At 42.3% G+C, this 15,242-nt stretch overlaps 1 protein-coding gene across 1 annotated transcript; it reads right to left on the bottom strand.

The window, feature by feature from the left end:
- Positions 1-1,070: 1,070 nt before the first annotated feature.
- Positions 1,071-7,465, bottom strand: LOC113949753 (chromatin modification-related protein eaf-1-like). Its single transcript, XM_027648736.1, has 2 exons — positions 7,385-7,465; positions 1,071-3,157 (listed from the first exon to the last, which is right to left on the bottom strand). The coding sequence occupies exon 2, from the start codon at positions 3,126-3,128 to the stop codon at positions 2,307-2,309; it is 822 nt and encodes a 273-aa protein (XP_027504537.1). The 5' UTR covers positions 3,129-3,157; positions 7,385-7,465; the 3' UTR covers positions 1,071-2,306.
- Positions 7,466-15,242: the final 7,777 nt, after the last annotated feature.

The following is a 15,242-nucleotide window of genomic DNA, read 5'->3' as shown; positions in this document are numbered from 1 at the left end:
TTGGACAGGACCAGGGAGAGGAGCCGGGAGGGACCCTTCCCACAGAGACCCCCCCATAGAGACCCCTCAGGCCCCCCAAACCTCAGGCCATCCCCCAGAAGGATCCTGAGACCCCCACCCTGCAGGTACCCTCATCCCTCAGGGATACCCCCCCCCCCAAGACCCCATCCCACAGGGAACGCCAACTAGGATCCCAGAGACCCTACCCCACAGGGACCCCCTCCCACAGGGACCCCTTCTGCAGAGACCCTTGACACCCCACAGGGACACCACCACCCCTCTCCCAGTGACACCACCCTCAGGGCCCCCTCCCACAGGGACCCCCAACACTCCCACCCTACAGGGACCCCCCACTGTGACTTCTCCTATAAGGAACCCAGAGATGCCCCCCCCCAGTGCCCCCCCCCCCCCACAGGGGATCCTTCCACAAGGACTCTGGAGACCCACAACCTACAGAGACCCCCCCCCCTTCCCACAGGGACCCCAGACACATTCCCACAAAGAGACCTCCCCCAAAGAGACACCTCCCACAGGGACAGCAGAGACCATTCATCCCTCAGGGACCCCCCATATGGACCCCCCCCTTCAGCGACACCCCCCACAAGGACCTCCCACAAGGACCCTCAAGGCACCCCCAGCCCCACAAGGACCCCAGACTCCCCCATCCCCCGATAGGGATCCCCCCCCCCTACAGGGACCCTCAGCCCCACTAGAACATCCCCCACCCCCTACAGACCCTATAGCCCCCACAGGGACTCCCCAGCCCCTAGAGGGACCCCTCTGCCCCCATGGGAACACCTTAGCCCCATTGGAACCTCCTCACTCCCCTATAAGACCCCCAACCCCACATACAGGGACCTCCACACCCTATAGGGACCCCCACACCGTCTACAGACCCCATACCTCCACGGGAACCCCCCCCACCACCAGTATCTCACCATATGGTCCCCCCAGCCCCATAGGAATCCCCTCCCAGCCCCTATAGACCCCAGACCTTGGCCTCCAGATGTCAGTAGCGAGTGCTCTAATTGATATGTATTATATGCTAATAACCTCATTAATATTGATAAACATATAATTTTTTTAATATGTCGAAAAATTAAATGCTTTGCAGCTTTTCCCTATTTTTCACACAAACTCCCAGTGAATTTTCAGGGGGTTTTGTGCTGTTACCTCCCTTTTTTGAGGGAAGGCAACCTCAATTACTGAGTGTTCAAAGTCAATTTTTGGGTAATCAAAGACATTTTTCTGGTGGTCAGACCCCCCAAAACGGTGAAGGGACCCTGAAATGACGAGGAACCCCTAAAATGATGAGGGGACTCTAAAATGATGGGAATCCCCCAAAACGATGAGAAGACCCTGCAATTATTGGGAAGGGAAACCCTCAAAATGACTGGGAATGCACTAAAAATTACAGGTACACTCCCAAAATGATGGGGGACCCCCAAAAATGATGGGGAGCCCCTAAAAATGATGAGAGAACCCAAAAATAATGGGGAACCCCTAAAACGATGAGGGAATCCCAAAAATTACAAGGACCACCTCAAAATGATGAAGGGACCCCAAACTGATGGGGAAACCTCAAAACGACGAGGGGAATCCCCCAAAACGACGAGAAGACCCCAGAATTATTGGAAACCCCTCAAAATGACTGGGAACACCCCCAAAATTACAAGGACACCTCCAAAATGATGGGGAATCCACCCAAAATGATGAGAGCATCCCGAAATGATGGAGAGCCCCCCCCAAATGATGAGGGAACCACCCAAAAATGATGGGGAAACACTTAAATGATGAAGGAATCCCAAAAATTACAGGGACCTCCCCCAAAATGATGAAGAGCCCCCAAAATGATGAAGGGCCCCCAAAATGATGGAGAACTCCCCAAAAATCAGAGGGACTACCTCCTAAAATTATGGGGACACCCCAAAATGATGGAAAACCCCCAAAATGATAAGAACCCAAAATTACAAGGAGTCCCCCAAAATGACAGGAAACACCCCAAAATTACTAGGAACTCCCTAAAAGTATAAAGGGATCTCAAAATTATGGGGAAGCACCTCAGAATGACAGGAAACACCCCAAAAATCACAAGAACCCCCGAAAATGATGGGGAGCCCCCAGAATGATGGGAGATCCTCAAAAAAATGACGAGGATCCTGAAATAATGGGGAACACCTCAAAATGATGGAAAATGAGAAAAAAGGAAACAAGGAAAACCCCAAACTTTGCTCAAACAACACTAAATGTCAATTCAAACAGGCTGGACTGGAACTTGGACCTTCTCGGGTGCATCTTAGGCGGGTCTAGGGTCTGGTGCCGCAGTGCTGAGCCTGGCTTTGCTTGGTGTGGCTTTGCTGAGCCTGGCTTTGCTCACTGCCGTTCTGCTGAGATTGGCTTTGCTGGGTGAGGCTTTGCGGGGCAAGGCTCTGCTCAGCCTGGGTTTGCTGAGCAGCCCAGTGCTGAGTACCGCTCTGCTGGGCCTGGCTTTGCTCAGCGTGGCTCTGCTGGGTGTCGCTTTGCAGGGCAAGGCTCTGCTGGGTGTCGCTCCACTGGATGAGGCTTTGCTGGGTGCCCCACTGTTGAGTGCCATTCTCCTGAGCCTGGCTCTGCTGAGCCTGGCTCTGCTGGGCTCGTTTTTGCAGAGTGCCGCACTGCTGAGCGAGGTTCCACTGGGCGCAGCTTTGCTGGGCCCCCCACCACTGAGCGCTGTTCTCCAGAGCGTGGCTCTGCTGAGCCTGGCTTTGCTCAGCGTGCATCTTCAGGGAGAGCATTTGAATAGCGAGGCTCTGCCGGGTGAGGCTTTCCAGGGTCCGTCTCTCCCGGGTGAGCTGCTCCTCTTTGCTTTGCACGGCCCCATACTGCCGAGCCTGGCTTTGCTGACCCTGGCTTTGCTGGGTGTCACCTTTCAGGGCGCGGCCTTGCTCAGCACCGCCCGGCTGAGCTCGGTTCTCCTGAGCCTGGTTTTGCTGGGCTCGGACTTGCAAGGTCGAGCACTGCTGGGTGCAGAAGGCCCAGAAATGGCTGGGTAAGCCCAACCAGCAGAGCAGGAAGATTACGTGCAGGACAAAGCTCAGCATTAGGGCCACGAGCAACAGCCAGAACCGGAACCCACACAGCTCGTCCATCCTTAGTCCCAGCGGCTCCTCGGGTTTATCTGAAAAAAGAGAGCTGTCCAGGGTACTTGGAGGGAGTCTCTGGAGTCCCTCTGGGAGGTCCCTATGAGTTTAACAGAGGAGGATTTACGGGATTTGGTTTCTGAGTTGCTGTGCTTTGAAGTTGTTACCATAGTTTTCCCTGGTTTCAGCTTTTCAGCACTTTGCCATCTACCACAATATTTAATTTTTAATAATTTTTTATTTTATACATTCATATTACATATTTTATATACATTTCTATTTTAATTATTATATATTATATTTTAAAACTAATACATTTTTACTTTACATATTATGTATTATATTTTATATTTACATTACTATAAATTTTGGTTTTTTATTTATAAGAATTTTAACTTAGGTATTTTTATTAGTACATATTTTATACTTGTATTATATATTATGCATTATTTTAACGATAAAATGTTATGTTTTGATGTATTTTATATTTCTATTTATATAACATAATTTTTAAAATTAGTAAGAATTTTAATATAGATATCTCCAATATATTTACATTTTATATTTATATTGTTTTATTAATAAAGTTTTTATTTTATATATTTATTATATTTTATATTTATATTTGTATTACACATTTTACTAATAGTTTAAAGAATCCCACCTGGGAAAGTCCAATCCCCTTCCCAAGAAGGGAAGTTTTTGGGAATAGAGGGGAGGGATTGAGCCAAGAACCACCCCCAGACCTCCCCCTAACCTCAGGGACCCCCAAACCTCAGGGGTTCCCCCAAATCGCCCATAACTCTGGGATCCCCAAACCCCTCAGATGCCCCATAATACCAGGAACATCCAAGCTCGCAAAACTCTGGGACCCCTCAAACCCCAGTGACCCCCCAACCCTCAACCACAGGGACCCCCAAATCTCAGAGGGCCCCCCCCAACACCCCTTAACTCTAGGAACCCTCAAACCTCTGGGACTCCAAAATCCCAAGCCCCCAAACCACAGAAACCTCCTCCCTACACCTCATAACCCTAGAGACCCTCAAACCTCATGGGAAGCCCCAAATCCCCCGTAACTCCAGGACCCCCATACCCCTCAGACCCCCCCATAATCCCAGGAACCCCCAAACCCTAAACCACAGGGACCCCCAAATCCCAGAGACCCCCCTGGCCCCCCCATAAACCCAGAGACCTCTAAACACAGGAGACCCCCTCTGGGACCCCCCATAATCCCAGAGACACCCCCCCCAAACCCTCTGTAACTCCAGGACCCCCTAAACCCAAGTGACCCCCATTCCCTAAACCATAGGGACCCCCAAATCCCAAAGATCCCCCAAATCCCCCATAACTCCAAGACCCCCTCAAAACCCCCAAACTCTTCCCATAACCCCAGGGAACACAAACCCAAGAGACCCCCAAATCCCCCATAACTCCGGGATAAAAAAATATAATATATAATAGTATAGATATAAGTAAATATAAAATGTAATATGCAATAATAACATAGATAAAAGAAAAATTTATTAAAAAAAAATAGAATATAAATAAATACAAAACATACAATAATACAAATATGGGGAAAATTGTTAATTTTTAAAATAAAATATATTGAAATATAGATAATGTAAAATATATAATAATTTTATTAATTTATAAATTAATAAAATATATAATTATAAATATAAAATAATATATAGATTCAATTAAAATACTAAAAAATAGTATTAAATAAATATTGTGGTTGCTGGAAAAATGAAAAAGTGCTGAAAATAGGGAAAATTACGGGAACAACCTCAAGAGCACCCAACCAGAGAAACCAAATCCCACTTCATAAATCCTCTTCTGGAAAACCTGGATTATTCAGTACTTGGGACAGCTTTAGAAGCAGAGCCAAGGATTGGAAAATACTGGGAATTTTCACATGCCGGGACTTTTTAATGGCCAGTTCTGTGTACAGTGACCTGGACAGTTCATTATTTGTTACATATATATCATATATACACATGTATCTTATATTCCAGTTCTATTTCTATATATGTATACAGTATTTCAATCATATTTTTTATATACCACTCATATTTGGCTCATATATATTTTATATATATTTCATATTTCAATTATACACGTATTTTATATAGGGAGAGCTTATATTATGCATTATATAGAGCTTATATTCCAGTTATATATATATTACATATGTATCTTATAGTCCAATTATGTGTATTATGTATAGTTTATATTCCAATTATAGATGTATTCTTATATATATATCATACTCCAATTACGTATATATTTCCTATAGAGCTTATATTCCACTTATATATATTATATATAGCTTATATTCCCATCATAGATATATTCAACAAATATGTATATTATATTTCAATTATATACATTTTTGTATACATACAGCTTATATTCTACTTATATATATTAAATATAGCTTATATTCCAATTATATATGTTATATATATAGCTTATATTAATTATATATTTGTACATATAAATTTATATTTCAGTTACAGGTATTTTATAGTTTATATTCATTACATATACATTTCATTTATATAGAGAGTTTACATTCCAGTTAGATTTTTTAACTTATAGTCTTTATATTCGTTACATATGTATTTTGTACGTATATGGACCTTATATTCCACTTACATGTACATTTTATATATAGGGACCTTATATGCTGTTTGTATATATATTTGATATATATAACATATTGCAATTATATACCTACAAAACTTCTACTATAATTACATATATATATTATATATGGCTTATATTCCATTTATATTTCATATATATATAGCTTATATTGCAATTATATATGTTTGAGAGAGAGCGAGTTTATATTTCAGTTATATTTTATATATATGCCCTATATTCCAGTTACATGCTCACATATGTAGCTTCTACTCCATTTATATCTTATATGTGTAAAATAAATATATAACAAATATAAACTATAGAGATCTTATATTCATCTCCATTACACCTATATTTTATAGAGGACTTATATTTCTTATATATGTATTTTATGTATATAAATAGCTTATATTCGTTAGATATATACTTTATACATATACCTTATATTCCAGTCATATATATTTTATATATATATATATATAGTTTACATTCTCACCATATATTTATACATATCTCATACCCCTGTTTTATAATTTTTTTCATATATGTATTATAAACTGGAAGGGTTTGGGATTCGGGGGGTCCCTAGAGTTATGGGCATATTTGGGGGTCTCTATGGTTGGGGGGTCCCTGGGATTTGGGGATCCCCGGAGTTACGTGGGATTTGGGTATCTCCGGGGTTCAGAGGGTCCCTGGAATTATGGGGGTGGGGGTCTCTGCGGTTTCGGGGTTCCTGGGGTTATAGAGGTCTGAGGGGTTTGGGGGATCCCAGAGTTACAGGGAAGTCTGGCAGTCTCTGGGGCTGGGTGGTCCCTGGGGTTATCAGGAGTCCGGGAGGTCTCTGTGGTTTGGGCGTCTCTGGGACTTGGGGGGTCCCAGAGCTACGGGGGATTTTGCGGGGTGTCTGGAGTTTGGGGGGTCCCTGAGATTAAGGGTGAATTCGGGGGTCTCTGGGGTCTCTGAGTGTTGGGGGGTCTCTGGGGTTATGGGGGACTTGGGGGGGGTCCCAGAGTTACGGGATATTTTGGGGGGGTTCTCTGGGGTTTGGAGGGTCCTTGAAATTATGGGGTTTTAAGGGTTCCCCTGGGGTTTGGGGGGTCCTGGAGTTAGGGGGGATATCGGGGATCTCCAGAGTTTTGGTGGGGTTTGGGGGTCTCCAGAGTTCGGGGGGTGGGGGGGTGTCTGAGGTTATAGGGGACTGTGGGGGGGGAGCGTGTCTCGGGTTTGGGGGTCCCGGAGTTATGGGGGGATTTGAAGGTCTCTGGTCTTTGGGGGTTCTCCGGAGTTTTGGGGGGTCTATGGGATTTGGAGGTCCTGGAGTTATGAAGGACTTGGGGGGGGGAGGTTTCTCCTGGGGTTTGAGGGTCTCCGGGGTTCGGGCGGTCCCTGGCCGCGCAAAGCCGAGCTTTGCCTCCCTCCAAAACTGCGGGGAGGAACCGCGTCCTTAAACTCCTCCCCCGAGCGAGACTAAGGCGCGGCCGGGGCCACGTGCTGATCCCAAAACCACAATTCCACTTTATTTTACCCCAAAGAAAGAGGAGGAAAAAGAGAGAAGATGGAAAAGGAGGAAAAATGCGAGAGCGAGTCTAAACCCACAGGGAAGGATTTACCCACACCACGCGGTCCCGCAGGCTCAGGAGATCCCAGCCCCTCTTTTCCCTCGTCCTGGAGCACCCCAGAAGCCGCAGCTCCCCCAGCAAAGCCCTCCCCTCCCCCTTGGGTGCCGCTTAAATACTCCCCAAACCCCATCCAGCGCAGCCCCCGAAAACCCGCTGGTTAATTCCCGTTTCCCAGGCCAAATTTGCCTGGGAAAAGCGTTGTTAGGGGGGTAATTCGTCGCCTTGGACTCGATTGTAACAACTTTTGACAGAAGCACCGTCTAGGAGCGCTCCTAGATCCCTCCCGGGGCTTTGCCTCGCCCCTCCCGGAGCTTTTGCTCCTTCGAGTAAGGCAGCTCAGCTTCTGCAGCCCAGCACCTAAAGCTGCTCGGTTTGAGCTCAACTTTTTGGGAGGTTCAGCGGCTCATCTTTAGTTCAGCTTTTTGGGGGGTTCAGCAGCTCGGCTTTAGCTCAGGTTTTGCAGCCCTGCGCCTAAAGCAGCTCGGCTTGAGCTCAGTTTTGCAGCTCGGCCCAGCTAAACTGAGCTCGGGTCTTCGCAGCGAGGTTTTTAAGCTCGAGGCGATGGCGAAGTAGATCCCGCCTTTTAATGTCCATTACATGGAGGCCTGGGGGGATTGGGGTCCCTGGGGTTTGGGGGGTCACGGGAGTTTGGGGGTCCCCGGAGTTGGGGGGGTTGGGGGGATCTTTGGGGTTTGGGGGGTCCTGGAGTTATGGGGTGTCCCTGAAGTTTGGGGGTCCCTGGGGTTTTTAGGGGGGATCCCAGGGATTTGGAGGGTCCCAGAGTTATGAGGAGTCTCTAGGGTCTCTGGGGTATGGGGAGGGTCACAGGGGTTTGAGGGAGCCTGGAGTTATGAGGGGTTGTGGGTCTCTGGGATTTGGAGGTCTGGTAGTTATGGAGGTCTTGGGGGGGCATCTCTGTGGTTTGGGGGGGATCTGGGGGGATCTGGGGGGTTTGGGGGGTCCCAGAGTTACAGGGGGTTTGCGGGGCCTCTGGGGTTATGGGGAACTTGGGAGTCCCTGGGGTTTGGGGTCTCTGGGGTTTGAGGGGCTCTCAGGGTTCTGCAGGGGTCCCTGGGGTTATGGGTGCCTTGTGGGGTTCTCTGGAGTTTGGAGAGGATCTCTGGGGTTTGGGGATCCCCGAGTATTGGGAGGACTGGAGGGATTGAGGGATCCCCTGGAGTTTTGGATGTTCCTGGAGTTATGTGGGGGTTTGAGGGGTCTCTGGGGCAGTTTGGGGGTTCAGGTGCAGTTTGGGGGGATTCAGAAGCAGGTTTGGGAGCAGTTTGGGGGGCAGTTTTGTGTGTTCAGGGGCCATTTTTAGGATCAGGACACACCTGGGGCATTTGGAGACCCCCAGGTACATTGGGGACCCCTCAGAGATACTCGAGGGACACCTTGGGGACATTTGGGGACCCCAGGGGCACATTGGGACCCCTTGGGGCCACCTGGGAGACACCTGGGAACACTTGGGGACCCCCCGGTGGGGGACATTCAGGGACACTTGAGGACATTTGGAGCCCCCCCCCCCCCCGGGGCACATTGAGGACCCCCCAGGGACATTTGAGGGACATTTGAGGACCCCCAGGGGCACATTGAGACTGCACTGGGGCACCTGAGGGGGACCTGAGGATATCTGGGGACACCTGAGGACATTTGGGGACACCTGGTGATTTTTGGGGACTACCCAGGACATGCTGGAGACCCTGGGGCACATTGGGACCCCCCAGGGCCACCTGGGAGACATTTGGGGACACCTCAGAGAGGACACCTCAGGGACATCTGGGGGACATCTGGGGACCCCCTGAGGCACTCAGGGACCCTCTTGGGGCCACCTGGGGATATTTGGGGACCTCCCCAACAACATTGGGGACCCCTCAGTGACACTTGGGGGAAACCTGGACACACCTTGGGGACACCTGAAGCTATTTGGTGACCCCACAGGGACATGTGGGGACACCTGCAGGACACTGGGGGACATTTGAGGACCCTCAGGGGGACATTGAGACCCCCCTGGAGACACCTCGGGGACATTTGATGACATCTGGGGATACGGAGTGTCAGTCTCCTGTCCCTTTTATTTCTCTTCCTCCTGAGAGACTGTTGTTTACTTAAATTCAAAAACGTGTTTGAGTTTATTTTGATTTTAACTTTTCAGACCCAGAGGTATCTGAGGCTATATTGGAGTTACTTTTATGAAACTTCAGTAACATTTGGAAGGAAAGGTTTCCTCAGCAAACTATCAATATTCCCCTTCTAATAATGGGGGGGAGGGGGGAAGAGGAAAGATGCTACAGGAATTTATGGAAGAATAGAAAGTTGCTCAGGAATTTACTAAGTATAAGTTGATTTTTCACCTAGGATAACAACATTGATCAAGACACTTAGCTTCACATATAATTATAGCAAAGGTTAACATGCAGACATAAAGAAGTTAGGTTTAATCATTTAGTAGAAGATTGCTGTGTACTGTGAAAGGGAGAATTTTGAGAGGAAAATGTATTAATTGGGCTTAATAAACATGTTTAATTTACAGTGAGTTTTAGAACAGATATTTCCAGCCCTACAGTACAGATTTCATAGGCTGGTTGGAAGGTCTTTCAAGAAGAGTGCCTGAAACAGTTAAATGCTTCTTTTCTTAGAAAACTTCAAACTTCCACATACAGAAAACACAATAACTTACAATGTCTTTATGCTTGCCTGCATATTTATTGCCTGATTCATATCCATGAAATTTCTGAATGAAGTGAACATTAGTTATCTTTTTTTAAAAATTGTAATTACAGTAGTTAAAATCCCAAACAAGAAGGTTTACACTTTACTTATACAGGATGAAAGCTTAATAAGACTTGAATCCCGCAAAAAAACCCCCACATATCTATAAACCTCTGAACTACCCTACGATTTTTGTGAATTTCTTCATTAAATTAGTAACTTGTGTAAATAATGTAGACAGGTATACAAAACTTTGATCTGTTGTCTAAGAAAAATACTACTGAGGAGTAAAATCACAGAAAAAGCCAGAAAAATCCTTCACTGTTTGTATTTTAAACAATAATATCACTTTGTATTTTGTGTTCCTGGTTGTTTGCTATGTCTGAACAGCATTTTAAACAGAACCCTCTGTTTACATTCTAGAGTTGCTTCATGTGTTCTTCCATTTACAACATTTTAAAATACAAATGCAGTCCCATTTGGTTGGTTTATTCCTGATCACTTCTGACTTTGTCTGCTTAAGTTATCAGTAATTTATGGACAGACACAGAAAAGCTATAAAATGACAGCCTTGTGTATATACACAGGGAGAGAATATTCGTATACATATAAAATACTAAGGGAAAAAAGCAGACAAAGTGTATAATGCTCTCATACCGTAGTAATGCAATTACAGACACCTAATGCTTGAAAACTTACACTGCATTAAGCCAGGAAAACAGAGTCCCACCTTTGCTCTCCAAACAGCAGAATAAAGACATGTGAAAAGAAAATGTCTTTTGAAGTTCAGGCTCAGACCCTACACAGTGATACGAGAAAGGATTGCAACTTGTGTTATTGCTTCCTTTTCCAGTAGAAAAGTTTTTAGAAAATCAAGCAGAATATTTGCAGTTTTTTCATCTCTCTACAATAAATTTTATGTTTCTGAGACAAGAATAGACATGCTGGCTTTATTGTGTTTTACGTTTGTGCTAGAAGTGCCAGTGGAATCAACATCTCCTATTAGACAGAAAAATAATCTGAAGATTTGAGTCTGTCGTAATAGATGGAAAAAAGAATCTTTTGCTCTGTGTTCAAATAATAAATGCAGCATACAAAAATAACGCCCAAGAACAGCCCCAATAATTCTTACATTTAAATTAAGTCTTGTAGTGACAGAGTAGACTTCTGAAAAGCAATATTTCTTAGGTTGGACAGAAAAAAAAATTAAGATCTATAAATATCCGAGTTCTTATTGATATGACAAAAGTTTTTTGTGCTGAATAGTAAGAGCAATACTGATAAGAAAAAGGTCAATGAATGTACTGAGCTGCAGTTCCCATGGGAACCAGTAATACCTTTTACCTATGATTAGATACTGAGATAAGTCAGGTGCATGCTTGTATCTATATGCTGGTGGGAGGATGGTTATTTAACTTGAAGAAATAAATTCATGACAGACAAGGAAATGTACTATTTCATATTTCATTTACGTCCAGAGTTGTCCACCCTCAGAACGGGGTCAGCAATTTAGCTGTTACAGTTTAATAGTTTTGGTTTAGGAAAGTCAACAGCTGTTTTTCTCCAAGGTCAGATGACTCAGCAGAGTAAACTTTCTTCACAAGTATACTAACTTTAAAAAAGGAACTCTATTTAAAAACTGAATGTACAGATGCTGACTGAGGATAATGTATGCACACCTGGCTTCAAATATCTTCAGATCCATAGCTATTGTATGTCACCACAGGTACTCTGAATTTGTCTTAGATCTTGGAATACATGTTTTATTGGTAATATGACTTCTCAATTAAAAGTTAGAAACATACTTTTATCTCCTTTGGCATACAGTCTCAAAAGCACTATAGAAGTTCTGATAACTCTTTATCTGATTATCTCTATTAAACGAGAGAAAAAGGTGCTTTCAAAGTGATGTCACTTGCTAGGAGAGAACTTTAACTTTTTCATCAAATGTAATGTATTCAAAATCAGGATCACAGTGCCTTTGTGTGCATTAAAAATCATCAATAAATCCTCCTGCTCCTATCAGTACACCGGTGACAGATGATTTGATATTGGGTCAATTTTATCATCCAGGTTTTGCTTTTTATCTTATTATTTCAAGGATAGTGTCATTACTTGTAACATCATTCTAATACCCCTATTTGTGGGTGATGGAGAATTTCTATTACAGTTGTAACTTATGATATCATTTTCTTTTCTTCAAATTTTGGCACAGGAAAATTGCAGTAATTCATTTAAATCTATAAAAAATGGCATTTATAATAATGAAATCAGAATTTGAAATGAAAAGCAAGGCACAAAGACCTATAGGGCAATTGCTGGTCTAAATGTTGCTTTCAATACACTACTTTCTACATATGAAAAGGAAAATGCAGTTGTGTAGAAGATGGCATGTGAGGAAATAGACAACCTGGAGAGTATTGAATCCCGGAATTATCTGAAAATTTCATATTTTTTTTTTCTGCCACTGAAACATTCCCTTTCTCTCTCTACCTAGGCAACATTCCTTTATGAGAGCACGCAGGAGGACCTCAACTGTGGACAATCTGAACCACCTTTTTCTTGCTGGTTGCTTCCCAGATTTCTTCCAGTGCGACAGAGTTCACTGTGGAAAGCATTATGTTTTGCCTGACCAGTTTGGGATACACCACGATGGTATCAGTCTATGAAGAGCCTAAAATAGTTTATTTCAAAGCCTCAGAGTGATTGACTTTCCATTTTGCACATCTAGTGAGCCTGGATACACATGTGTGATCACAGCTATTCTATGAAGGAAAATTCATTTCTTGTTCTAGTAAAATGAAAGTTGATGCACCAAAGGAAGGGAACACGTAAAAAATTGTTTTCTGGTATGTTAACAATTAGATCATCTTCATTTCATAAATTCATTAATTTTCGTTAGCCTTGTATCAACACAGAATTATTTCCATCAATTACGAAAAAAAGGAGAATAGTTTTATCTGATCTAGTTCAGATTTAAATGCTAAAGTTGAGTGAGTGAATGATTGACTTCCAGAAAATACAATTGGTTTCAAGAAATCTTGTTTATTTTAATTTATTTCAAAAATCATTGAGTGCATTTTCACTTAATAAAACTGACAGAAAAGAAAAAATAACTTTTTCAAGCAGACTGCTTCCATACGGCCTCAGTAGGCTTTACATCTTTTCTGTATCTGTTTGACATCAGTTGTTTTTCATGTGTTGCATATTAAACTTAGCATTTATAAAAAAAGAATTTGTATTTATTAAAGTAATTATACAAAGATAGTTTCATTTTCCTCAGTACATGTGAAAATTGCAAATACTGGAATTAAGTGATAAAATTTTACTATATAACATTAAAGTACATATACTTAGAAAATTACAACTCCTATTTCCATTCAGATGATTTTTTTTCCCCTGCAATAAGAGTGGGAAAACAAGGAGAATTTTTGATAGAGCAGCATCAGGAGACCTCTTCATCCAAGGAGGTAACAGAATTCTACTTTAAGCTTAAGTGGTTTTTTTTGGAAGTAAGATATATAAATCTTGGTGTCTTGTACAAGGCAAAAGAAGTCAAACTAGGACTCAATAAATTGGGGTCCTCAACAGAGTGAAGAGGTTAATCATTATTAGAACTATGACATTATTAATAATCTTAGTAATCATTCAAGATTATTCAGACCTGCACGAAAGAGGCTGTATGGCCTTTCAACAGCCGAATGAGACCCACCATTTTCAACTCACTACCCCTACAAGTGGAGAGGAATTCCCTGTGATGTGTGATGAAATGAAGAAATGGTGAATTGCAACATGGAATGTGAGCACAGTACTTCCAAAAAGGGAATGGAAAAACTACAGAGATTTTTTTCTGGTGGTGGTACAATAAAGTAAATATAGGAAATAAGTAATATGCATATAATTACATTGTGTCCTCTAGCCTATGTCCCTATAACACAAATCAACTAGTGTTGTAAACATATGGACCTGTTTGGTTATTTCCTTCAATTTTTTAAGTGTGGAGGCCATTGTTTACATGACATGGTTTGGGAAATCCACACATTTCTTCTAATTTAACATACTAGGAATCAATAATTAATATCCTCTTCCTGTAAGATTAGTTAATTCAGCTGACGAAATTAGATGAGTTTCATTATTTTACTTCAGAGTTCGTAACTTCATTGGCTTCTGGAGCAATTTCTCTTGCATTAAAAACTTTTTTTTTTTAAAAGGTTGGCTTAATAAAAACATACAAGCAGCATTTGTTCTAGGTAAATTAATGAGAATTTTTAATGCTTTGCTTTACTCAAAGTATGTAGGCATTCATATTATCATGTTATTGAAATAATATTACAAATTATTTTGTACATAAAGAATGTAACATAGAGTGGGAATCAGAAAGGAGAATATCCTTTTTGTTTGTCTTCCACTATTTACCTCATGGCATTAACAAAATAAATCTGTTACTGAAGTTTCCCATGACAGATTCTAACAATGGGACACACACAGACTTCCATAATCCATTCTGTATTGTTTTTAAACTGCAAAAAATATCTTGTCTAATGCTTTATTAAAGACTATTGAAAATGAAGATACAAAGGGTCTGATATTACGACTGTTTTTAGAATGTAAAACCAAGCCCATCACATGCTGTAATTCACCAATCCTAAAATATTTTAATTTAAATAACCTGTCCCTCTGTCTCCAAAATTCACCCAAATTCTATCATCAAATAAAACTCATCTACCATATGTGCATCACTACAGATCTACTTGCTCCTTTTATGATGATTTTTCAGTAAAGAGACTAATATATTGAAGCTTTAGATGGCCTGACAATAGTAATACTTACCATAGCATACTAGAAATGTTAGCATACATACTAATGTAGAAATACCATACTACGGCCTATTTTGATTGATCTATTCATCTACTTCATTACATCTAAAAAAATCTGTTTTAAGAAACCTAAATGTTCATAGTCTACTCTTCTTCAACAATTAGAATAAGAGCTAGAAGACATAATAAGGATCTTCAGAAACAAATTTCTCTTATGTCCATCAGGTGCAGGAGTTGGTAGAAGAGTGTTTTCTAGCGACTGTTATTATTTTAAATTTTTAAATTAAAATCTGAGTCACTCATATCACATTCACACTATA

This window comes from Corapipo altera, unplaced genomic scaffold, assembly GCF_003945725.1.
Source record: "Corapipo altera isolate COAL_440 unplaced genomic scaffold, ASM394572v1 58, whole genome shotgun sequence".
Classification (NCBI taxonomy): domain Eukaryota; kingdom Metazoa; phylum Chordata; class Aves; order Passeriformes; family Pipridae; genus Corapipo; species Corapipo altera.
Note: the sequence above shows the minus strand (reverse complement) of the source record. Positions and strands in the feature narration are given on the sequence as shown.

What these genes read in the sequence shown, in the direction of transcription:
- LOC113949753 (XM_027648736.1), bottom strand. Translation starts at nt 3,128, where the DNA reads ATGGACGAGCTGTGTGGGTTCCGGTTCTGGCTGTTGCTCGTGGCCCTA.